The sequence below is a fragment of the Ostrinia furnacalis genome, unplaced genomic scaffold (genome assembly GCF_004193835.3).
Source record: "Ostrinia furnacalis isolate ACB-3 unplaced genomic scaffold, ASM419383v2 OfSCF0433, whole genome shotgun sequence".
NCBI classification, from domain to species: Eukaryota; Metazoa; Arthropoda; class Insecta; order Lepidoptera; family Crambidae; genus Ostrinia; species Ostrinia furnacalis.
Genome location: NW_021130672.1, coordinates 56,372 through 81,718, shown reverse-complemented (window position 1 = coordinate 81,718; position 25,347 = coordinate 56,372). Strand labels below are relative to the sequence as shown.

General features: G+C 35.4%; 3 protein-coding genes across 4 annotated transcripts; 2 read left to right on the top strand and 1 right to left on the bottom strand.

Moving 5' to 3' along the window:
* The first annotated feature begins 1,454 nt into the window (after positions 1–1,454).
* On the top strand, positions 1,455–7,426 carry Torsin (torsin family member). The gene is made up of 6 exons (XM_028320835.1): positions 1,455–1,942; positions 2,258–2,532; positions 2,633–2,784; positions 3,034–3,179; positions 4,430–4,577; positions 6,282–7,426. Exons 1-6 carry the CDS (start codon positions 1,744–1,746, stop codon positions 6,430–6,432), a joined length of 1,071 nt encoding a protein of 356 aa, XP_028176636.1. The 5' UTR covers positions 1,455–1,743; the 3' UTR covers positions 6,433–7,426.
* Positions 7,427–8,147: 721 nt separating this feature from the next.
* On the bottom strand, positions 8,148–12,144 carry Atg5 (autophagy protein 5). Of its 2 annotated transcripts, XM_028320855.1 has the most exons (5): positions 11,838–12,130; positions 9,683–9,888; positions 9,471–9,595; positions 8,582–8,782; positions 8,152–8,497 (listed from the first exon to the last, which is right to left on the bottom strand). In XM_028320855.1, the coding sequence occupies exons 1-5, from the start codon at positions 11,991–11,993 to the stop codon at positions 8,391–8,393; spliced, it is 795 nt and encodes a 264-aa protein (XP_028176656.1). In that variant the 5' UTR covers positions 11,994–12,130; the 3' UTR covers positions 8,152–8,390. The 2 variants fall into 2 exon arrangements, with proteins under 2 accessions (XP_028176648.1, XP_028176656.1); XM_028320847.1 differs by having other exon boundaries at positions 8,148–8,782; positions 11,838–12,144.
* Positions 12,145–12,404: 260 nt separating this feature from the next.
* Positions 12,405–13,616, top strand: Nep1 (protein). The gene is made up of 3 exons (XM_028320866.1): positions 12,405–12,691; positions 12,933–13,176; positions 13,280–13,616. The coding sequence occupies exons 1-3, from the start codon at positions 12,548–12,550 to the stop codon at positions 13,600–13,602; spliced, it is 711 nt and encodes a 236-aa protein (XP_028176667.1). The 5' UTR covers positions 12,405–12,547; the 3' UTR covers positions 13,603–13,616.
* Positions 13,617–25,347: the final 11,731 nt, after the last annotated feature.

The window sequence follows — 25,347 nt, the reverse complement described above, 5'->3', positions numbered from 1 at the left end:
ACTTTTAACGTCAACAATCCAGACACGCTTCTCGATTCTGCGATACGATTGGTCGTTCAACAGCGTACGTCAGCTGTTTTGACCAATCGTATCGCAGAATCAGAAACGCGTCTGGATTGTAGACGTTATAAAAGTTACCGTAATCGGGGCTCTGGTTCAGATTTTTGCCATGTTGGAATGGAAACCATAAAGTTGAACGATGGTAGCGCCCCCCTGTCATTGAGTTTGGCGGGACAGTTCAGCGTGGGTCATCTATACCCTCTAATCCATATCTGTGTCTATACCTTAAGGCGATTAGTGTCCTCAATCCGCGCCAAATGGGCTTTTTGTAAAGCCTACTCCTCTTTTACTGCTGGACAGAAATAGTTGAAAAAAATATATGTTATACAACAGTTCAAGGACTACATTTGTGACGTTTGAATTTTCGCTACGTCTCTTTGTTTTGGATTAAAAAAATAAATACGGGACATCGATTTTTTACTTAAATTCCCTACTCCTCCAAAACGGCTATATTAATTTAAAAGATTTTTGCACGAATAGATTGGGAATTCTTTAATCTTTAAATGACACGTTGCGTTTTTCAATCGAACATTACTTTCATTCATAAATTTTACTTTTTATAAATTCCGAACGTTTTGCTGTTGAGGGGGCCTTCGCGGGGTGCGGGCGGCAGTCGGCCGCTGGCCTTCAGACGGGGAGGTTGTGTCACTCGCTACAAACTGACATTAGCGATCAAAATGAATTTTTTCTTTGGCTAAGTTGCACCACCTGACGTGACCTAACTTTGACCGTAGCTTTGGCGATAACCGGTGTTTTTTGTATGGAGTTAGACAGACTTTTGACGCTTGTCAAAGTTGAAGTAAGATGGTGCAACCCAGCTTTTGTTCGACAATAGATTTTATGTCAGAATTGTTCATAGAGTACGTGCAGTCAGACTAATATTTTCTAATTATCTGTCTGGCGGACAAATAATTGAAATTTTGTCATCTAGCCTAGTTGTCGTCAGGAAGTTGGTCTAACTAATTCAGCTTGCAACTAATTCAGCTTGCAAGATTCCACCCGAACAAACATTTATGTAATTACCTACATACCTACATCATAAATTGCAAGCTAAATAAAAGCTTGTAATAAAGTCGGGTTTGTTCAAATTTCGAGAACGACTGAACCGACAAAAGCATTAGAAAATTTACGAAAAATAAAATAAAATTTTATCCCGTACAAAATGTTCATGGATTTTGTTATTATTATTAAATACCTTTACGCCTGAGTTAAATGACACTAACATCAAGGTTCATCAATTTAAGTTTAAAATAATAGGCAGTAATGTATGAAGAAAGAGCTTCTATTCTGTATCTACCTATGCCCGTGTATTTTTGATCGGTGTCAAATCGGAGTTTTTGGTGCGGGGTACGCGGGTGTTGCTCGCGGCGTGAAGGTCAAACGCCCAAGGTCATTGAGGACTCTAATCGCCTTAAACTGAGAGAGTTAATTCCTCTAATCCATATCTGTGGTTAATTCGGACCGGGAATGGTGTTGTGTTGTGTTGTTTTGAAATGTCAAAATGTCATTTTTGTAAACATTGCACCAGCACTGTAAAATCGTCTTTGTTTTATTTAAAGTGTGTATATCTTAACAAAAGCTATTGATTGAGATATTATAAAATCGACCTAAATTTTTTGGGTGTAGAACAGTTGACAGAAGCAGAATTTATAACACTAACCTACGGTCAACACTACCATCCAAATGACAAAAAAAATCAATAATTTTATATTAATTTCCTTTTGTACAGTTAGTTTTGTATCATGTGAATTATTCACTGTTTCGCTGATTAGTTCAGCAGTAATAGCAGGAGGATGGTTCAAGTATGATCTCATCAAGGACCATACCATTTGTCATTTTACAGAATGTTGCAATGAAAAATATGTGCCATATGACTTGTCTAGTGAGTATTTTTGGAATTAGTTGCTCTTACAAGTTTCTCCGTTTTTATTGATTGACAATAAGTACTGGAAAATGTCGTTTTAATTAGTTATAACCTCTTATAGACGAGGCATCTATTGGTATTCACTTATTTAATATAAATCAATTTAAGTTACAATTTATTCATACAATTTAGGTATTGTGTTAGAATCATATTCTAAAAGACTTCAATGATAGGTACTGCATGAACGCTTGTTAAGATTAATACAGATTTTATGATATTGTGATGTTTTTAAGACATGGTTAATAACTTTACTGAACTGTTTATTATTTCCAGAATTACAAATGTCCTTGTCTCAAAAAATTTTTGGACAACCACTTGTTGGGGAGTTGGTAAATATTCTCAATGCACACAAAGATGCTGTAAATGCAAATAGTAAGCAAAACCAAAAGGCTCTGGTGATTAGCCTGCACGGATGGTCTGGGGTGGGAAAGAACTATGCCTCAGCAATGATAGCAGAAGCTCTCTACAAAAATGGAATGCAAAGCAAATTTGTAAAATTATTTATGGGAAAAAAAGACTTTGATTGCACTGATCTGGAGAAAAGTAAAGTAAGTTTGAAATATCAATAATTTTGTTTAAGTTCATTTAAATCAAATTGTTAAACGTACAGCAACAAAATAAAACTTGATTGGCAACTCCTTTTTACAGAAGTATTTAATCACACAAGTTAATGAAGTGGTAAAGAAATGTCCCAAGTCACTCATCATATTTGATGAAATACATGACATGTGCCCTTCTGTATTAGATGCAATAAAGCCCATGCTGGACCATCACCATGCTGTTGATGGAGTTGACTACAGGTCAGTGTTGATATCGCCCTGCTATTCCTGATTAATTTAGACTTTTCTATTCTGAATCCGTGAAACTAAACCTTGTGTACCTACAGGTTCTGAACTGTTGACTGAATATCAAGTAATTATCAATACAATTCAAGGAAAAAACTAAATAAAAAAATCCCTTAAACAAACAACTCTTCATTGCAATTAATTTAATATTACAGAAAAAACTTCATAGCAAATAATTTAACATTGCATTATTTATTGTTTCAGGGATAGTATTTTTATATTTATATCAAATATTGGAGGTCATGAAATTGCTACCAACTTATTAGAACTCTATGAGCAGGGAATCAAAAGAAATGAAGTAGAGTTTCATAATTTTGAAGCCATCATAAGGAGAACTGCTTTTCACCAAGGTACATTTTCAAGAGTTATTCATTATATCCTTTTCCATTATAATTTTTCCTTTCTTATATTGCGGTGCATGCAAAAGCCCACACAAAATTTTTGTTTCGTTAGTAAGTGGATTCTGGAACTTGCGACTGCCGCTATGTTGCCTTACATGAATAGTGAGGTGATTATCACACTGCACCGGTATCCTTCCGTTTGGCCAAATTACTTTTCGCCAAATTTCACTTCGCAAACAACTTATCGCCAAAGTTTCATTTCCCAAATGAACTTTTAGCAACTGTACTTTTCGCAACTAATTCATTTGGTCAAATTATCATTTGGCCAAATTTTACTTGGCAAATGTTTATATAGCAAATGTTTTATGTTGCCAAATATTATATCCCAAATAATTTGTTTGGTCAAATTGACACTTCACATACTTACCCACCGTTACCTACCCACAAATCAAAGCATAAGGCACATGATCATGTTTTTCACAATAATTTTATGTAAAATATTGCAGAAAATAGTATGGTTGCAAAAAGTAGGTATTGCAGAAAATAGTAGGTTAGGTTAGGTTAGAACAGTGACCCTTAATGCGCGAAGGCGAGCGAAGCGTGCCGCGGCAGCGGCCGCCGAGCGCTATTGTTAATGAATCATTTGGAAATTTCGATACAAATAATGAAATAAGGAAATTAATGTAGAACAAATTTTATATTAACTACCCACTAAACAAAATAATAACCACAAGCTAATTTGTATACCATTCTATGCACCAATCAAATTATTTTGTAAATAGTTTATCGTGAAATATTTTTGCCTAATGAAACATTTGGTAAACCATACTTTGCCAAACAATAATTTGCTAAACAATAATATGCCAAAAAAAACATTTGCGAATTAAAAGTTTGCAATAAGTTGCTTTGCCAAATGAGAATTTGCCAAATGAAAATTTGCGAAACGTTGTTTGCGATGTGATAATTTGGGAAACGTTTTTTGGCCAAACATTAGTAATCCCACTGCACCACATTCTGTGTTGAGCGGGGGCCACGTGCCGCTAGGACCTGATCCGTTGTATGTACGCACAGCGCAAGATCTAAGCCTGCTTCTGCACGCTTTTACTGATGCCCTGCGTACCGCGACGCACGGAATGCAGCGTGATAATCGCCTAACTGTAAGATGCTAAAATGTGGTAACACACAGAAAGTTTTATTCAAAAGACATTGGAGAAATTACTTACACACAATAACTTAAAACTGTGTTTATTTCATTTCAGGTGGCTTTGAAAAAGCTGCAGCAATAGCGCACCATTTGATAGATCACTACATACCGTTCTTACCACTTGAGCAACATCATGTGGAGATGTGTGCATTGGCCGAATTTAGATCACATGGAATTTATCATCCCAGTGAAGAAATGATGGCGTAAGTATTCCTATTGTTTCCAGTCAGTATTAAAATTGCGTTGTGTAAATTGCGACGTAAATGATGACGACGACGCGACGTGATAATGGTCATATTAAGTGCTTGGCCAGACTCATAGCTGGGCATCGTTAATCAAATAGTTAACTTCGTTAATCGTTAAACCGTTAATAAAAAAATTAACTTCGTTAAACGTTAAAACGTTACATTTCGTAAGATTTAACGCAAGTTAACGTTAATCGTTAATCCGTTAACACATGATAATAAAACGAAAAAAATAATTGTACCTATGCAATGCAAGGTTCAAATAATTTCGAAAGCTTGTATCGCGCATGGAATTTATTCCTCTTTTATATATTTGCGCTACAAGCTTTCGAAATTATTTTTCGTTTTAGTACAACTGCATTTCAGAATAAAAGCTTGTTTTTAAAAAAGTTTTTTAATTATTATAATTGTTTAGTAGTATCTCAATCTCAGAGCCTTGGTTCAATTACAATACAATTTAGCACCAAAGTGCTCGAAAAGACAAATCCAGCAAACCCAAACTCGATAATTTTCCACCGTTTCGTTTAGGAATTCCATCCATCATCAGGACCCTAGACATCATCTAGTACTAAAGTGCTCGATAAGAAAAATCCAACGAACCCAAATTCGATGCGATGCCACCGTTTCATTTAGGAGTTCCTATGGCCACCTCATGACTCCATCATCAGACCAGCTCAATGGTATCATAACATTGAATTGTCATAGTACTTACATAAGTAGATATACCAAATTTCAGCTCAATCGGTTCAGGAAAACTGGTCTTAAATTCAGTTGCAAGAGTTGTCCCACACATACTAACAAGTGTCGTTATAGTGATCTGGTTACAAAAACTGTTGTTTTTTGGGTTCTGGAAGTTCTGGAAGCCCGAACGTACTTATCAGAACGCGTTTTTCTAGCGTTTTTCAGCGTGCCTGCTGTATCTTTTTGGTAAATAGTAGGTACCAGATTAACGATTAACGGACTTAGGATAATTTAACGGAAGTTAACGAGTCCGTTAACATTTTTTAAAGTTAACTTAAAAGTTAATCCGTTAATAGAAATGTTAACTTCGTTAATTAACGATTAACGGATTAACGAGTTAATGCCCAGCTATGGCCAGACTGCATTGACAATTTTGACATATGAAAAATTTTATAAATAACTTAAAAAAATCGAACTGCCTAAGGCTCGTGGGTTCGATTCCCGCCTTAGGCAGTTCGATTTTTTCAAGTTATTTATAATTTAGTTTGAAATTTTAATAACTAATGAAAAATCTTATTCGAGTGTCCCCACCCCATAGTGGCACCTGCATGCCCACTATGGATAGGATGGATACTCTAGTAAGATTTCATGGCGCCCGCGTGCCCACTATGGACACTCGAATAAGATTTCATGTGTTAGTACAACGCGCCGCGCCCGCCCCGATCTGGCGTGCTCAGTCTGGCCAAGCACGATCATAATGATGCCTCGAGACATTAATTGATTTTTTGCCCGTAATGAAATGAGTGGTGGGAGAAGTGATCGTAATTTATTTCTAGCGCTGTCTGTTCTTGAACCTATCTTTGTGTTTGTAATGCAGCGCGCCTCATTAGAACCGTCACGCCGCGGCACCGCCTGTTGCATTTCTTTATAAAGATGCATAATTTTACCAATTAAATCTTTTATGTTGTCGTTTTTTTACAGAGATGCACTTTCAGTAATAACATATGGCCCAACTGAAGATCAACCAATTTTCGCCAACAATGGGTGCAGACGGTTCGCTCGTCGAATTCCTTATGTTATTAAAAAATATTCACAGAAAAGCAAATCAAATAATAATAATAATGAACTTTAGAACCATAAGGCAAAAGGTGCTTAGCTGAAAAAGTGATGCAGGTAGCTTTAAGTTAAGAGTCTATTCATATTGTTGCGTTTTGAAGTTGTACCTGATGTATTGTGTATGTCATCTTATTAATATAGTGTCCTATAGGGCTTCTTTGTGATATACTTTTATTGCAAGGTTTTATTGTTTATGAAACATTAACCTCGATAATGTTTTCTAATATTCTTTAATTGATTAGCCTCGGTTGGAATTTAGCAAAAATAACTAAAAGGATTGTTAAATTCATAGCTACTGCTATTGATTTATTCGACCAGATAATGGGTATATTCATGGTCCTACTGAATGGCTTTAATTTCAATAATCGTGTAATATCGATAAATGAATCGTTCAGTCGGCATGCGAAACGTCTGATAAGACCGTCGTGTGAAAATGGTTTCCTGAATGCGAGCATGTTGTTTGGAAATTACGAAAGTTATACACGACAGATGCAGAAAAGCTGATTTATCGAGATTGTAATTTTTCGTTAATATTTTTATTCGTTATAAATATTCAAGCAATTTAAATTTAATTGCTGTTACATTCAATTGAAATTATGTACCTACCTACTACGTCGTGTTGAACACGTTATACAAAATACACATCATGTTTTAGAAAAATGAGCTAAAATTAAAATTGTGTTAGTGAATGGTGTAATAAAGTAACAAATAAAAACGTGTAAATACATATTTTTAATTTATTTTAGAAATAAAATTAAGGTCTAATAAACCAGAATATGATTTGTCAAACAACTTTTTCTATTGGTCAACTTTTGGGTAGATTTACTTAACTAATAAAAAAAAAACTTGCACTTTACTGGTTAAATAAAAATACATTATCTTTATAGTTTAAAATTTTATTAAGCTCCAACTTCTTCCATTAATTTGTCAGTAGTAAAACTTACAATATATTATTTTGGATATTTTTTGAGTAATAAAATAAACTGGTAATGCCTGGCGACCTATAAATACCAATTAAAATTATAATGGTATGTAATTCCATTACTTTTCTATTCAGAGATAATCACAGCCGATCGCTGTTGTGCCTATTTTTAAAGCAAAAATTGGTCTTTACATTGCATTTTATTTAACTTTATGACTATGGGATATACAGGGTGGAAACGATAAGTGATCTCACTCGATTATTTCTCAACTATACAAGATATCGATAAACTGATTACTGACCCTGAAAGTGCTTCACGAGCTCTTTTAAACGATATCAGTAATAGGTTACAGAATTAACTGGATCTATCCGTAAATTCAATGTTTTCAGCCTCCATACTAAATGTATGCCACTATGCCAACCACACAATATTAGAAGTGTATTTTTATTTTATTTTAAATAATAAACACTGAAAATTAACTCGTAAATTGCATTCTTATTTAAAATTATTCATGGAAAACATTGGTTTTAGGCTTAACTTGCTAAAATGTTACCAAGACACGAGTACCATGGCTGTGGCAGTACTAAATGCATGGAAGCTGGAAACATCGAATTTTCGGATAGATCCAGTTTATTTTATAAATTATTATTGGTACCGTTGGATACAGCTCGTAAAGCACTTCCAGGATCAGTAACCAGTTTTTGGATATCTTGTATAGTTTTTAATATTATGTGGTTTTACTAAATGTATGGAAGCCTGAAACATTGAATTTTCAGATAGATCCAGTTTATTTTGTAACCTATTATTGGTACTGTTGGATAGAGCTCGTGAAGCACTTTCAGGAACAGTAACCAGCTTTTAGATATCTAGTATAGTTTAGAAATAATCAAGTGAGATCACTTATCGTTTCCACCCTGTATACAATAATTGCATTTCGCTAAGCATCAGTGATTATCTCGACTACTTCTAGTAGTTCATTTAGGTGTGTACAAAAACTTGATGTAGCTGCACATTTAACATTATGAAAGCTTCCACAAACAACATGAGTCATTCAACATATACAAAGGTGAAGAAAATTATCAGGGTAACTCATATGTTCTGAGAGCCATTGCAGTGGGGTGTCCAAAGGCAGTGTTATTCCATGTGTTCTTAGTTTTACTGAAAAACGAAATATTTTAAAATTTGTTATAAATACCATAACATTTAATATTACTAAAATAAATATCTGGGAAATGGACTTACAGTTTACTTTATCAGGATATAATTCTGAAATCATTTGTTGTAAAACCTTTCTGCTGCCATCTAGATTCTTAGGACAAACAAGCCGTTGATAACAGGACCCATCATCAGAATAAATTCTTATAGGAATATGTTTGAATCCTTCATTATCTCCATGAGACTCCATCAATCTTCTATTTATGGCCCAAAATTGGTCAAATTTGTCTGTAATAAGTTACAAATAGTAAGTTATAATCATTTTACACTGCCATCTAGTCCAGTGGTATTAGTGGTATTGAAGTTTTCCTTGCTTTAGTAAGAATACCATAATATCAAACACATATAAAATACATTGCTGATTTATGTACACCCAAAATGTCCATATACAATAAAATCCACCTCTGAAATTGTATCATACTATAAAAATCATAAATTAATTTTATTATTTAAAAAAAGGTTTCCATAATAATGTCATTTTGTGTTTTTTTATTGAAATAAAGACAATTTTCATACTATTGTCATGTTTTTTTTGTCATTGAAAATGTGGGCATCCACCATCAAGAAATACATATTATTATGTAATTTACTTGATCAAAGAATACACACAATACTTACTATTATGTTTTATAGAACTTACAAAAGATACAAATATGATTTAACTTATATTAACATTAATAATGTTGGCACTTTGGACTTTGTTGCTTTCTGTGAGCTTTCAAGCAACTTATTATAAATAATATCATACTATGTAAAAATCTGTTTTTAATGAGACACTGGTTGAAGAGACTTAAATAAGAACTTCTTAATGTTCGGGGCCACTGGACCAGCTTTTTATGTACATATATTTTATTTAAACATTAACTAAATCATAATATTGGTATCCAAGTATTTTCATTATAAAATTGTACATTACCATTCTGTAAGCCAAGCCATAGTTGATTATGGTCTTTCTTTTGCATGGTTGACATGACTTGACCACGGTGCTTTAACACATCAGCCTCCTTAACTGTTGACATATAGTGTGCCTCTACTACATCCCTTCAAAAATACATAAATTATCACATAAAACCTTATGTAAGTAAAGGAATAAGTAAATAATACATTAGTTTTTAACTTAATACATACTTGTTAGGGCAGTGCAACAATATATCTTCAGGAAATTTTGTGAAGTGCACAGTAAGAGTCCAAGGCAACTGTGGATCCACACCACAGTAGAGATCATACAAAAAACCAATTGGGTAGTGCCATTTTAATGGCTGGCCATTATAGTCCAACCACATTTCATTATCAGCATTTTCTTGAGATATAAAACGAAGGAAGTGTCTTTTCATCTAAAAGAAACATACAGTAGAATCCCGATTATCCGGATCAATTAAAACCAGGGGTGTTCCGGATAATCGAAAATCCGGATAATCGATTTCAAAGTAAAATCAAACAATAATTAACTTTTTACAATAGAAAGGGTTTTCAATACATCATTTTAGAGTCTAAAAATCTAAATCTTAGACCATTGGTCATCCATTTCTTTTAACAATGAACTAAGAAGACGTCCGTACCATGTTACGGTGGCGGCGCCTTCGGTTTTTATGGGTCCAGACCCTGAATCGGTAATAAGAAACCGTGAAGAATGAGTCCGGATAATCGAGATTCTACTGTACTTTAGTTACATAGTGGACCTTGCCAATTTTTTCTATTAAATCAAGTTAAATTATTTACTACAGATCCTTTGTCATAGTAAAATTCTACTTCAATATTGTGGTTTGAACCATAAAGTTCATATTAATATTAACTTAGAACAAAAATCCATCTACAAAAACTTGGGTGCCCATATTGGATACTAAATATTGGGCAGAATAAGAAGGTGTATCATACAAAACGAACAATGAACTTTAATACACTAATTTGGACAAGCTATACGTGGGACACTATTTAAGTTGTGAGCCTAACTATGAAAACAAAGTAGTTTATTATTAAAATGGTATTGATTGCGTTTATTGGTATTGTCTTTCATGATTTATGTACTTTTTAATGTGTCTGAAACACTTTTCATAGCATTTTTTCCACTCAGCTTGAGGCACCTCCAAAGCATGATTTTTGACCGCACCGACAGTTGCTTCTGGCTACATAAATCGCTATTCACGCATTTAATTTTAATATATGGGTACCAAAAGAAGTGTTTAGATTCTAAGCAAGAATTTTTTAGCGTTGGACCTGTTTATTTCATATTTTGAGTGTTCAAATAGTCAGTTGTTTGACGAGACGTGTAAAAGCTCACATTTTCGTCATGAATGGCGATTCGACTATGCTGGCTAGTTTCCCTTATTAAACTAAAGACTTTTGAAAAAAAAGTGGCTGTTTACTATTAAGAATTAACCATTCTAAATTTCTCTAGTGAAGTTTCTGTCATATAATCGGATATTTCGGAAAAATAGGCGACCGTAAGTTTCAAAGTGTTCCGAGCGCATGGGACTTTTGTTGGAATTGGTTCATCTTAAAACACCTCCATAGTCGATAGCTGTTTATTTTCGGGATCATTATGCATATATCCTTAATTCGTCAACTGTCACAATTTTAAAAACGGCTTTTAAAGCTTTTTAAACGTATTTATCAAACATTTCCAAGGACTAAACGACACAAGCGTCCTATTGAGCGTTTGAAAAATTTTGTGACATCCAGCGAGAAAAAAACGTATTAACCATAATATGGTTATACAATATTTTATTACTGTTAGTGGAATTAATGCCTAGGATTATCTCAATCCTATGATATATCACATGACGAGGTTTCTCTTCTATTTTTCTGACAACATCAATGTTTTCCGCCACTATTAGTCATTTTGGACGACTTTCGCAAAGTTCACTGGTGAGCCAATGACATACAATATTATAATTCTTAAAGTAGCGTTTTACAATGGTAAAGGACAGATCTTTATCATTAAAAGTGAAATTTAGCTGACCGCTTCAGTTTTGTATTGATTAACCACGTCGAAAGTCATAATAAATCTTCGCGCGAAAATTTCCGCAAGTCAATTCCATGTTTTTGTAGTCAAGATAATTTTCAATTCAATGTTAATAATACAAAACGTGCTCAAATGATAAAAAGTTTTGAATAAGGTTATAGTCAAAAATGTCAAACTTTTTATTAAAAGTATCAGATGTCGTCTAACAACACGTTATGTTGTCGAGGCTCACAACTTAAATAGTGCCCTAGTATTAATTTGACAGTGTTACAATGGGTCTGGTACTTGAGGAAAGCAGCATTACCATTAGCATTACTTTACCTTGTCTGTAACCAGTGGAAAATAACTCAGCCTTGGTACCATTACATAGAAGGGATCCGGCTGTTGAATTTCCATTATTTCTTCTTGAGCTAATTGAAAACAAATAGGTAGTTTACCATCCCATATCTCTCGCAAGACTTCTCTATCGTTTGCCATTATAGATGTCTAAAGATGGTTGGTAGACGTCGTAACCTGCAAAATTTACTATTAATACGTAGACAAGATCAATAAATGCAAATTCTTTACAAAATAAACATAATCAACAGCGAAAAAACTACACGAAAAAGAGGATGAATGTCAAATTGATGACATTGACAGTTAGTGATGTGCGAGTCATTGATGTTATTACTATGGACCGGGCATATCTTTAAAATAAACGTGCTTGGTACGGTATGGATGGAAATGATGATTTCGATTAATAAAATGATCTCACTCGATTAATCGAAAAACTGGTTACTGATCCTGAAAGTGCTGCACGAGCTAATACTGTTCGCATTTTGAATCGGACCATTTGGTAGGTACGTCCATGATTCGGACCGATCGGAGTCTGTCAATGTCACTGTCAAAAACCAAAAAAAAAAAACTAATCACAACAAACAACACGTGTAAAACTGTTTTGTAAGTTTCGAGGCCAAAAAATAATATTTATTTGGTGCTGCTGCCTCATAAGTGTACATTCAAGCAGTTTTTAAGAAAAGCAGAATTTCATCATGGGAAAGAAAAGAAAAATTGCCTCTAAAGACGATGATTTTGAGTATGACCCAGTACCCAAACATCTAGTGACCTCTCACATTAAGAAACAAGAGAAACGTTTAATTGTTATTTTGGAGAATGCACAACTTGAAACAGTGAAGGTACTACGCTAATCTGTTAATCTTAATTTTGTCTCAATTCAAATATATGCCATGATTTCACAGGAGTAATGTTACTTTTAGGTTAGGATAATGTTGAAGATTTTGATATTTCATAAATTTTTAGTGACTTGTCTTCTCTATCTACTTAGTATTTTGTAAAATACATTATGTAAAGAAAATACATTATGTAAAAAATAAAGCACCTTTCAGGCAGCAGTTAAAAACAACTGTTTCTTTTCAGGTTGGAAATAGTTTTGAATTGTTGAATTGTGATGACCATGCCAACATCTTACGGAAAAATGATCGTGACCCAGGTTCCTGTCGACCAGATATTACACACCAGTCTTTACTCATGCTAATGGACTCTCCATTAAACCGAGCGGGCCTGCTTCAAGTGTACATACACACAGAAAAAAATGTACTTATTGAAATAAACCCACAGACAAGAATACCAAGAACTTTTAAGAGATTTGCTGGGTTGATAGGTATGATATATTTGCTGTTAGCCATTTAATACATTCACCAATAATTTATTTTAATTATTATGAATAATTGGACATAAGATTATGAAAACTTTTCTTTTTTCAGTTCAACTACTACACAAGTTTGCTATCAGAGCATCAGATGGTCCAATGAAACTACTTAAAGTTATCAAGAACCCAGTAACATCACATCTTCCTGTGGGTGTACGAAAAATCACCATGTCATTTAGTTCAAAAATGGTTCAAAACTGCAGAGAACTGGTCCCTAAGGATGAGCCAGTTGTGCTGATTGTGGGAGCTATGGCACATGGTAAAGTTGAAGCGGATTATTCAGAAGATGTCATATCAATAAGCAACTATCCACTCTCTGCAGCATTGACATGTGCTAAATTGTGTTCAGCATTTGAAGAAGTTTGGGGTGTAGTCTAAGCTATAAAAAGAATTTATTAAATAAATACTGCATAAATCATGCCTTTCTGTTTTGTCACCTATTTAAGTACTTATTGCAATTATTATGGTTCACATTTAGGCACTTTATTGATTCAATGTTTCACTAAAATTTATGTTGTAAAAGCCTTCCATAAAATCAAATCAAAATTATTCAGACATAGACATCGCTCCCAAATAAATAAACAATAAAATAAAAATAAGCTCAGCACTTACGGGGTATCGTTGTGAACCCTTATCTACACTAATATTATAAAGAGGAAAACTTTGTTTGTTTGTTTGGTTGTAATGAATACAGCGCCCCCTATATTATAGCCGCCCTAGGGGGCGCTGTTTAATTTTTCATACAAAATTTTTCGATGACACTTTGAATACGCAACGAAACGAACTCGAAAGTTTTTCGTACTAGAGGTACTGGACCGTTTTTAAAAATTCTTTCACCATTCGAAAGCTACATTATCCACGAGTAACATAGGCTATATTTTATTTTGGAAAAAAATAGAGCTCCGTAAAATAGTTTTTCAGAGTCCACGCGGGCGAAGCCGCTGGCGGAAAGCTAGTTTTAAAATATGATATCATTACAGCTTTGAAGAGTAGATGAAAGAGGTCGCCACTGTGACTGTTACAGACTGCAACATTTTCACTAGATGGCACTACGAGTACCAACACTCCACCATGTGATGAAAAATTGCAAATAAACTAGTTGGAAACATGTTTTAATGTTATCACCATAAAAATTAAGACACTATTCTTGCTTAGATTACTCACTAATCTTCAATTAATTATAATATACCTATTAATAATCATAAGAAATTACTGTATTGGTTATCTTAAAGCAGTTCTTTACTAAAAGTCATATAACTTAATCAATGGTTTCATCATATTTTTTGGAACCTATAGGTCTATCCTCAAAAAAGTATATACAGTCAACAGCACACCAAACTATACATTTTTGTTGCTAAATACCTAACTTGCAACGAGATAAGACGGCACTATACTTAGCTTGACATGCTAGGTATCGTGCTTGTCGTCCGTACCTAAACTATAGGAAACCTAATTTTAAAAAATTGTTAAAGGGCATTTGACAAAGGCTGCATAAATAAATAGCAACCCGCGGGCCCTCACAGTTTCTAGAACGCGACGTCTTCTCAGTTCGACATCAAGGTGGTCGTCGCTGAATTTCGCGCCTACGCGACGTGTTCCGCCATCTTGTTAGAAGACTGTGGTTTGACTTCCGTTTCCGATATAGGAAACGGAAGTCACAACGTACTCGTACTCGTAGTACCTGAATTTATATTTAGTGTTTTAACTTTTCTGCGGTATATACTTTGATAATATAGGTACCACATTAGCACATTAGGTACCTTTTATATAAAGTTATTTTCACTACACAAGGTTAAACAATTCAACAGTCAATCAACTTCTTTTGTTATTATTACTCACTGACTTTCTTATGGGTTAATTTTTTACACACCAAACTGTCTCCATAAATTAATTGAAAAGGAAATCGTTACATCCGTCAAATTAGCGCAGCCCGCAGCCGGTGCGTCTCGAAAATGGTGCTCCGTGACAAATAAGTCAAATACCTAATTAGTTTAGAATGACAAAGTTACAATGCCGCCTATTTCCTGTGTATTATTTACTCTACGCAAGTGCATGATATTTGCATATTCAATAAAAGTACCTACTTACCTAGTAAGTTACATTATTAAGAGTTTATCAACTTTTATTGCGGCTAGGGTTCATTTGGGTATTTGCTAGTAACACTCATAAATAAACGTTATTTTATTTTGAGGACAGTAATTGGGTAGATACTTAGATTTATAATTGTCTAATAGACCCTCGGTAAAATGTTTAGAGATTGTTATTACCTACATCATCCGTTAAAACTATTCGAACCACGATGAGAGAGGTAGAGACAAAAAACTTATGTGCATTCCACAGTTCTCGACCCGCCCTTAAACATTCTTAGATTGGTGGTGCGGCGGCCGACCTAACATGAACAGGAATGCAAAGGTCCAAAAAAATAGATTGATGTTTCTAAAGTAGAGAAAATAGTTTGGACGATGAGATTTCCAGCGAAGTTATTTAACGTTATTTTATTTTATGCGTCAAAGTCAGTTGTTTATCCTGGAGGCTGGTGGACGCCCATTGGACATGGTAGAGGATAAAAATGTTAACTCTAAAAAATTTATATATTTAGTATTTTAATCATCACACTAACAAATAATCTAGTCAAAAAAGGTCCTTAACAGGCATGTCCTTCTAACTCTATTTTCGCAACTTGTTTGTTTTTCAGCAGTTATACCTATCAAAGAAAGTATAGTATAGGTATCTATTACAATCGTTGTTTTAATAAGTTACTTTATTGCATTTTACAGGGTTCTTATTTCAAGTGAACTGTGAAGCAGAAGACTGCTTTGTTTCGACCAAAACCAGCAATACTACGACCAGCAGCCTTATAGGCGTGCAATGAAAGCGGTTGAGCGGCTGTATGGAGTGGCCGGCTGGTCTCGCTCGCAACTAGATTCTCAACAACTTGCCTTATACGGAATACATAGCTTGGCTCGAGCCAATTAGCTTTTCAATAATGTAAACAATTACTAGATATAATATACCTACCTACGCGCTCAACACATAGCTGCATTTTACAATGTTTAACCATTAATTAATATTAATTCTTCATGTCAACAAATTACAACACAACAATATACCTACCAATTTTTATCACCTCAAGCTGCACTAATCAACCATTGATCTACATCGTTTAGTTATTCTCGAATTGGCATAAGCAATTTATATTTTGGGCTTTTTCAGTCGTCATCTAGATAAAGTTTCAGACATGAAGCTCTTGAACAGTGGTAAAAATAAGTAAATTAAGAACCCTGAAATCCATTATCTATCCAGTGTCCGTGTTAAGTTCCCAGCATGCGAATGGTCTTAAAATAATCCGTGTAGTTAAGGTAGAATATTGGGAAGAGAACAAAAACGAAAAAAAAGAAAACTCGCAGCTTTTTGAATTTCTCAGACTGACATGTATATTTAATACTAGTTTTCGCCCTGCGGCTTCGCCTGCGTGGAATTTTTTCTGTCACAGAAAAACCATATCGCGCGCGTCCCTGTTTCAAAAACTGGAATAAAAACTATTCTATGTCCTTTCCCGGGACTCAAACTATCTATGCCAAATTTCATCAAAATCGCTTCAGTCGTTTAGGCGTGAAAGCGTGTCAGACAGACAGACAGATAGAGTTACTTTCGCATTTTTTATATTATTATTAGTATAGATAAATGCAAGTTTATAATAATATGCTATATAAAAATGGCTATGTAGAGTCCTACTATTTACCTACCATACATACCTACTTGTAGCGGTATTGTTTTAGAAGACCATGAACGAATTATTTTTAATCAATGGATTAAACCGAAAGAAATATGCTTCAGTTAAGTATGGCAAGCCAGACTTCATGGCTCGTAGCTTTGTATAATAAAATGTGAAGTGAACTTCTTACCTTAATTGTATTTTAATGAATTGCCAAGTAGTTAATGCGAAGTTTCTCGCTACATCATTGGTGTGTTGACTCATTAAATAGGTGGCGTGATGTGCTTCGAACTGTTATTATGAGTAATTCCTATCAATGGAATAAGTACTTCTATAGTTATTCCAACAATAAACGTAAGTAGGTAAGTACCTATCTCTTTGACAAATAATTATACCTAAGTGTAGTTATAATTGCGTAGCTAATTTTACACAGTAGATTAAAAGGGTTACTTATTAGTTAATGCAAAAACATCTACCTACATGTTCATTTCGTTTGATAAAGGAGTACTTAGGAATAAATATTGCGCATTATGTAATTCATTGTATGTAGATAGTCAGATTTCGGGAGCGGGGTGGAAGCTTTTTAAAAAGGATTATATTTAATTAAACTAAGTGATCACGTCCTCGCCGAGTTGGAGGCGATTTAATAATGATTTAATATTGTGGCCGATCGCAGTCGTCCAGTACGGTGTTTACAATTTAGTTCTGCTGACACATCTCTTATGTGAATAACAATTCTACGAATGCTTACACTGTAGAGTGGAAAGTGATGACTTATCTTGTTTAGTCTAGAGCAGAGGGAGCTGACGGATGCATAACTCCTCCCTCCCTAAGTGAGAAATTATCGGAAGTTTCATTTTTATGAGTATTCCGATAATTTCGTTTACATAAAATTTTTACATGTTTGCGGAAGGCAATTAACACAATTAACATAAAAAGAATCAAAACTAATACAAATGTAAAGTATGTAAAATAAGAAGTGTCTGTTTCATTTTCACTAGCACTGATTGCTGCACTGTGTTTCAGGGCGTACGACATGTATTTGATTTCATCCAAATTGATTCCATGCATATTGAGTGCGCGTGCACCGGATAGCGTTGCGTTTACAGGTAGCTCGGGTAGGTGAATCACCGGTAAGTCAGATTTCGGAAGCGGGGTGGAAGCTTTTTAAAAAGGATTATATTTAATTAAACTAAGTGATCACGTCCTCGCCGAGTTGGAGGCGATTTAATAATGATTTAATATTGTGGCCGATCGCAGTCGTCCAGTACGGTGTTTACAATTTAGTTCTGCTGACACATCTCTTATGTGAATAACAATTCTACGAATGCTTACACTGTAGAGCGGAAAGTGATGACTTATCTTGTTTAGTCTAGAGCAGAGGGAGCTGACGGATGCATAACTAGATAGTATGACAATCTGATTGGGTATATAATCTTAAATAATAAATAAAGCAAGTAGTGAATTGCTAATATTGTAGAATAATAAACAAAACAAGTAGTGAATTGCTAATATGGAATAATAAACAAAGCAGGTAGTGAATTGCTAATATGGAATAATAAACAAACTTCATTTTAACACCAATTTCACATAGGTACGTGTGAGGGCGCGTGTTCGATTCCCGCCCACACTGAAATTAAGTATTTAGTGATAAATAATGAACTCGGAGATTATTAATAACACCAAGTAATAATATTGGTAAAATGTGAGTACCATAAATTATATTTTGTAATAATTGTAACACCTATGTCAACCACATTTTAAGCAAATAAATTTTATTATTATTATTATTATGTTTGTACGCTTTGGAGCTCACGGGTCAAAAGTGGCCCGGTCCTTTATAAGGCTTGCGTGGGGATACAGATCCAACACGTAGAGGCCGTTTTAAGCGCAAAATAATCGACAAAAGTGAAAGTGGTGCACATGCTGGATCTAGTCTCTGACTATATCATGGGATGTAGCCAGAGACCATCCCCAGCCTGTGCACAGGAGCTATTGCAGTTATTGGAGAATGGACTAGGGTTATGGATGAAGGATGGATGGACTGGTTACTGGGCTATGGATGGAGACTACGGGTCACCTGCCTGGTTCATAGTCTCGGACTGAAAAAATGGCAGGCGGTGACTAGCCAGCGACTAAATGGGCCCCCCCTGGCGTCATGAGTCGTATAGACCGGACTGAGGGGCAACATTGGCGTCTACCAGCTCAGGGGTGTAGAGAGGTGTGCTGCGCTTTCTCCGATTTACTTTATTTCAATTTATTTACTTTATTTCAATTTATTTTCTTTACTTTGTTTCAATATTTAATTCACTTAAATCTAAACGAAAAGTGTTAACGATAAAGTTTTATGACGAAAACACAAAATGCGATACCCTGGGAGAAGTTCTATCCCGGAGTAGCAATATTTCCCTACGATTTAAAAAGCATGAAAAATACACAGAGGATAAGGAGTGGAAGGATTGGCGAAAAGTTCTACTCACCAACCGACCGTTCTCTGCATACTCGTTCCACCCGTACTTCGATGACAAATTTATTTGGTTCGGCGGATTTATTAGTTTCCCGTAGTATCACGAATTTAAACGGCGGATTTTGACACCAATCGCGTAAACTTTAGGAAAACTTGCAGCAATAAATCCGAACGGCTGCGCCAGTCAGATTTCGGGAGCGGGGTGGAAGCTTTTTAAAAAGGATTATATTTAATTAAACTAAGTGATCACGTCCTCGCCGAGTTGGAGGCGATTTAATAATGATTTAATATTGTGGCCGATCGCAGTCGTCCAGTACGGTGTTTACAATTTAGTTCTGCTGACACATCTCTTATGTGAATAACAATTCTACGAATGCTTACACTGTAGAGCGGAAAGTGATGACTTATCTTGTTTAGTCTAGAGCAGAGGGAGCTGACGGATGCATAACTAGATTTTGCAACGGCTGCCGAAGATAAACTGCATTGGTCCACCGCTATATCGGGAACATGGACATCGAGACACAAAGCCAGTTCAAATGTTTGTTTGCAGGACAGAGGAGCGCGGAGCGATGCGGCCCAGACGAAGCGGCGCGGAGCCGGCCGACTGCGCCTGCGCCGCCAGACCGTTCGGCGCCTGCGCTCACAAAGGATTCATTGTTTGGTCGCGGTCCAATTCTATGGGCCCCTTAGCTTCAACGGTTTTTTTATCTCAAAATTCTTTCTACCAGGTTGACATTCAAACAATGGGTTTCCGTCCCTTTATTGGCACCTTATTTTTTGTAGCGCCTTTGAATGGACCTACCTTCGTTTTGAACAGAATCACAACCTGTTCCGATCGGCAAAGTTTCGGCAAAGAGTGTGTCCGACGAATTATTTAGTATTTGTGTAAAGCGTACCATTCACAATTTGTGAGACATGAAAAAAAATTTTTAGGCACTAATAACGACTTGTAAATGTTCAGTGTCGTGTAGGTAGGTCGGATGTTACTTAGATAATTGCAGTAGGTACCTGCCTACCTAAGTGTGATTTCGCAAATTCTGATCTGACGACTGCGTGAGTTTCTTTTTTTGCGAAGTACCTAATCCGATAAACTGACGGCATTAATCTATTTTAACGCTATCTTGGTAAAATAGGAAAGACTCGTGCGCGCCGCGAGACGCAAACAAGAGTGCGCATACGCATGAGCTGCGCCGCAATAAATTCAGATTGATCAGAGATCATAACAATCACAAAATTAAAAAGTAATCAAACTGGAATATGATGTAAAATGTGTTTACCTAAAGATAGGGGTTTGTTTGTATCAACTCTACATTTAACCATCTAGTGGAAGATCGAAATAACTAACATTTTATGTGAATATGATGATAGATATTTTGGGACAAACGTAATAATATGTAGATGTAATATGTATGGCCAGCGCGTAGGCAGTCCCGCGCAAAGTGTGGCAGACGCCTACGACAAGCGGCGCTGTACCAAACTGGTTTCCTCTCACCGGCCACCAGCCCACACCGACCACTTACACCATCGCCATGGGTGCGTGTGAAACGCCTTGCTAACCGGCTATCGGCGACCATGCTATCCTGTGGTAATAATAAAGTATTCACTCTTAAAACTGTCGTAGGTACCTTGAGTAGTTAGTTTATCGTTATCATTCGTTTATTAGTTGCGTTGCAACTTACTTGGTCTGCAAAAGTTAAAATCCTCAATAATCGCAGATTTTAGAAAAAAAGTTGTATTAGGTAGAGTCACAAACATGATACCAACCATTGGTCCAGTAATCGATGTACCTATAGGTACTGCAACAGTTCAGTAGAAAAATGGAAATGAACAAGAAGAAAGATGGAAAAGTCTATGAGCAAATTAGAAGATACTCGTAGGTAAAGCCTTTATTTGTCTACGACTTGTTTTCTTTATATCCATTGCCTGTGCGAACAAATTAATGATCCTATGATTTTGTTTTAACTAACCATATTAGTTTAGTTCCTAACATTAGCCACTTAGGTATTTATTAGTGAATCATTGGTGAGTGAGGAATTTTCCCACGTTATGTATTTATCGTGACGTTGCTGTAAGCAGTTAGCGTCGTCGGTATCCGCTGCAAGTTTATTCGTGCGATGTGAACGAAGCGAAATGTTATCTACATCCGCATGTGGGGTCCTCTACTCCTGATTGAGTGACGCAAGCGCTGGTACTGCGAGCGAGCGTACGTGCTTTCTTGCACCCGCACAGTTTGCATTGTGGAATTCTTCGAGGTTTTCTGATAAGATTAGATTAATACTATTGACGTGAAGGACGTTCGATGTACGCCCGACAATGATGAAATCGTTATTCAACGTATCAATACTATTTTAGTATTTAAATCAAATAAAAGGTGTAAAGGAGTGAAGGTAATTAGGTGGTCCGGTAGACCACCTTATTTTTTACTGTCACTTAATATTTCATTAACATTTGGTCAGGAGATGAGAAAGAGGCACATTTTAAAGGTCAAATTCGATCTTAAAACAGATTTTACAGGAAAAAAGATACCACCACAACATTTATTTTCTATACTACGTAAGTACTAAGTATTTATACTTACTCGTACGTAGTACGCATTCATAAAATTAATAAGTTAGAATTAGATACATAATGGCATAGAAAAATTAGCAAAAGAATATCAGAATGATGTAAAAAATAATAGCAGCAAAAGAATACCTAACTTTAAAGCAAAACTTTTTCAATCTGTACTAATATTATAAAGAGGTAAAGTTTGTGTGTTTGTATATGTATTTGTTAAATTGTAAGGGGTAATCTCGGGATCTACTGAACCGATTTTAAAATTCTTTCACCAATAGAAAGACCAATAGAAAGCCACATTATTGCTGAGTGTATTTCGGTTTTTTATATGCATAGCATAGGTTATATAAAAAAAATCCGAAAAATTCCACGCGGGCGATGCCGCGGGCGGAATGCTAGTATTCAATAAAGAGAAAATCTGTTAACCTACAACTTGTAACTAATTGCATTACAAGTTTCTAAGAACATTCGAGGTAGCAAAGACGAAGACGTAGACGGCCAGATTTAGATATTGCAGTGGACTGCACTTGTGCGGCCGTGGAGCCGGGCTGGCTAGGCGCCACGCGCGCTATCTCTTGCACAACGCTGCGTGGGCACATCAATGTGGCGCTAACCTATCAGCAGCCGCACTGTTTCTATTTCGATCGCTTTGTGTATGTTCAACCAACAATCGATCTACCATCACTAAATATAGTGCTCAGCCGATTCAGCGAATTCGAATAAATGGTAACATTTTAAAAGGGACAATATTATTTGATCCTCTAAAAACTAATTGATCTTTTTTGTATGTGCACTTTTAAAAATAAATGATGTATTTTATTATATTTTATCTTTATATTAATTATTGGGTCTATATTAGTTGATCTACGGATAAATTATGAATGATCTTCATTTAAGGTAACTTAATATTTATGATTAACATACTCTTTTAATATTTGGTAATCAAAAATAATATTTGATCCTCTTTTTTAGTTATTGATCTTTAATTTTGTTAATTTGATGATTTTTATATCAAGTTTGCCTTTTAATATTGATCATCTAATAAATACATTTCGATCTATGTATAACTTAACTTTAAAATATATTTGATCTAACTAAAAATATTATTGGTTTATATTTTTAATTAAAAAATATCTTTTAATTTACTCGATACTTTGTGGTTGAGTGACAATCGTCCGTTATTGGTCGTTTACTGAGTTGGCCAAGGGCTTAGCGGCCAATAAGCAAGTAGAATGGTACATTGCCATGTTTGTTTAAATTACAAGCTTTGCTTAGTTTGGGACTAGAGGCGCTATGTAAAATAATTTTATACTTCTGGCATCCCTGAACCTGACATCATAATTTTTACCTCATTTTTTTTCAAATCGCAAGGTTGATTTTCTCTTAGTATACCGATCTCGACCGTGATCAGTGACCATAGAGTCATCTGTCAACGGGTCGAATCGATACCCGATAAAAGCACTAAACGATATTTTTTTACTTTTAGTGCGACATCGGGTAGTAAGGACCTGATAAGTTTTTTTTCCAAATATTTACTGTGTTTGACGAAACAATTGCAAAACAATATTTATCTTTCGTACTACTGAAAAGACCGAATATATCTGTCGCAGTCGGATTGTATAATCCGCCGTTTTACATTACCACTAGGCATTTTACATTACAGCTCTGTTTTGTAATACGGCGGTTCAACGTTTAGGCGGATTGTCATTGCGATACGTTCTTCAATACGGCGGCCCACGTTTAGCCGCATCGTACTACCAGGCCTGGCTCACTCCGCGCGGTACATCCGATAATTACCTACAGCGGAGCGCCCCGCCGGCGGGTATTATATCAGTCGAGTGTCACGCGCACGCCCGCGCGCCCGTCGGGACTTGATGTTTTGCCTTTAATAAATAATTTCTTTTGAATACAATTTATGATGTTTTAAGAATTTTATCGTTAAAATATTAACTATTACCTTTCCGTGTAGGTAAATGAAACGGAAGAGTAACATCGATACACCAAATTACGACAAGCTAGTTCTTTTACGATAATGCATAGGTACCCCAACAATATTCAGTAAAAAATAAATTGTTGCCAAAGTACTACAGCGAGTAACATTAGATTAAGTTTGTGCAAACTGCAAAGCCAAATACAAATATGATTTTCGGAGAACGAGAGGCATCACGCCTCTCGTTCTATGATGTAGCCGTTTCGTGTTTGCGTAGTAAGTAGGTAGGTATGATGTCATTCTTTCTTCTGTGATAGTAGGTATGTTTAATTTATTTGTCTTATGTTAAAATAGGTATGAATGAAGACATTGTATTAAAATAAGTACTTTTTTATCCTAAGTAGGTATATTTAAAATGTTATTTTTACAAAGGTAAAATAACACTAATACTTACCTACATACGTACCTCATTACAAATACCTAAGTAGATTAATTCTATTTTTTCACTAGACAGCATAGCAACCCTAGCAGCGTAAGAAGAGTTCAGAGGCACGCGATAGAAAGAGACAAAACTTGTAGGTGAATAAAATTCCTTACTGGGCTCATAAAAACCTTCCCTGTTTAGTTTTAAGTTACCGTAAATTTATATCTTTTCAAGCTCCGACTCACAGAACTCCAAAATTTCCCATATTTTCTGCTAGTTTTGAGTCTTTAGTTCTTTCTCCTGAAATAATATATGATTTAGATATCCCTAAAAATTCTCTTGACGCTAAATATAAATTTAACTTAATTATTGAAGATAATTGGGCCGATTGGCATCATATATATAGCGATGCATCCAAACACTCCAACGATGGTGTGGTCGGAGTAGGGCTTTTCCATCATCAGTATGGTATTCATGAAAAGGTCAGATTACCTCCTGAAACATCAGTTTTTACCGGGGAGTGCTGTGGAATTTATAAAGCCATAGAATATGTCCAAATTATGAAACTGAAAAAAACAGTAATTTTTGTAGATTCTAAAAGCGCTTTACAAGCCTTAGGAAAATTTCCCTTTAAATGCAATAGTCAATACCCAATTGTAATCCAATGCAGAGAGTTGCTTCATAGATGTTCTATTTTGGGGTACAAAATAATCTTCGCCTGGATTCCGAGTCATAGCCACATTTTCGGTAATGAAAAGGCTGATAAATTTGCCAATGAAGCTGTTGTGAATGGTGATATGATTAGTTATAAAAATTACTGCCATGACCTTTTGTCCCTCCCTAAGTCCTACTTGCGTGAATCATGGGAATTGGATTGGGCGCACAGCAGTGCAACCAAAGGAAAATGGTACAAGCTCATTCAACCTACCATTCCTATAAAACCATGGTTTTTTAAAATGAAACTGGGAAAGATTTCTACCTCTAATATTATCCGTATGAGAATTGGCCATGCTTGTATACCTACGCATCTT

What these genes read in the sequence shown, in the direction of transcription:
- Torsin (XM_028320835.1), top strand. Translation starts at nt 1,744, where the DNA reads ATGACAAAAAAAATCAATAATTTTATATTAATTTCCTTTTGTACAGTT. An exon ending in TGTGCCATATGACTTGTCTA is followed by an intron (nt 1,943 to 2,257) that starts GTGAGTATTTTT and finishes TATTATTTCCAG; the next exon opens with AATTACAAATGTCCTTGTCT. An exon ending in CTGATCTGGAGAAAAGTAAA is followed by an intron (nt 2,533 to 2,632) that starts GTAAGTTTGAAA and finishes TCCTTTTTACAG; the next exon opens with AAGTATTTAATCACACAAGT.
- Nep1 (XM_028320866.1), top strand. Translation starts at nt 12,548, where the DNA reads ATGGGAAAGAAAAGAAAAATTGCCTCTAAAGACGATGATTTTGAGTAT. An exon ending in CACAACTTGAAACAGTGAAG is followed by an intron (nt 12,692 to 12,932) that starts GTACTACGCTAA and finishes GTTTCTTTTCAG; the next exon opens with GTTGGAAATAGTTTTGAATT. An exon ending in GAGATTTGCTGGGTTGATAG is followed by an intron (nt 13,177 to 13,279) that starts GTATGATATATT and finishes TTCTTTTTTCAG; the next exon opens with TTCAACTACTACACAAGTTT.
- Atg5 (XM_028320847.1), bottom strand. Translation starts at nt 11,993, where the DNA reads ATGGCAAACGATAGAGAAGTCTTGCGAGAGATATGGGATGGTAAACTA. An exon ending in TTCCACTGGTTACAGACAAG is followed by an intron (nt 9,889 to 11,837) that starts GTAAAGTAATGC and finishes TGTTTCTTTTAG; the next exon opens with ATGAAAAGACACTTCCTTCG. An exon ending in ATGGCTTGGCTTACAGAATG is followed by an intron (nt 8,783 to 9,470) that starts GTAATGTACAAT and finishes AACTTATTACAG; the next exon opens with ACAAATTTGACCAATTTTGG.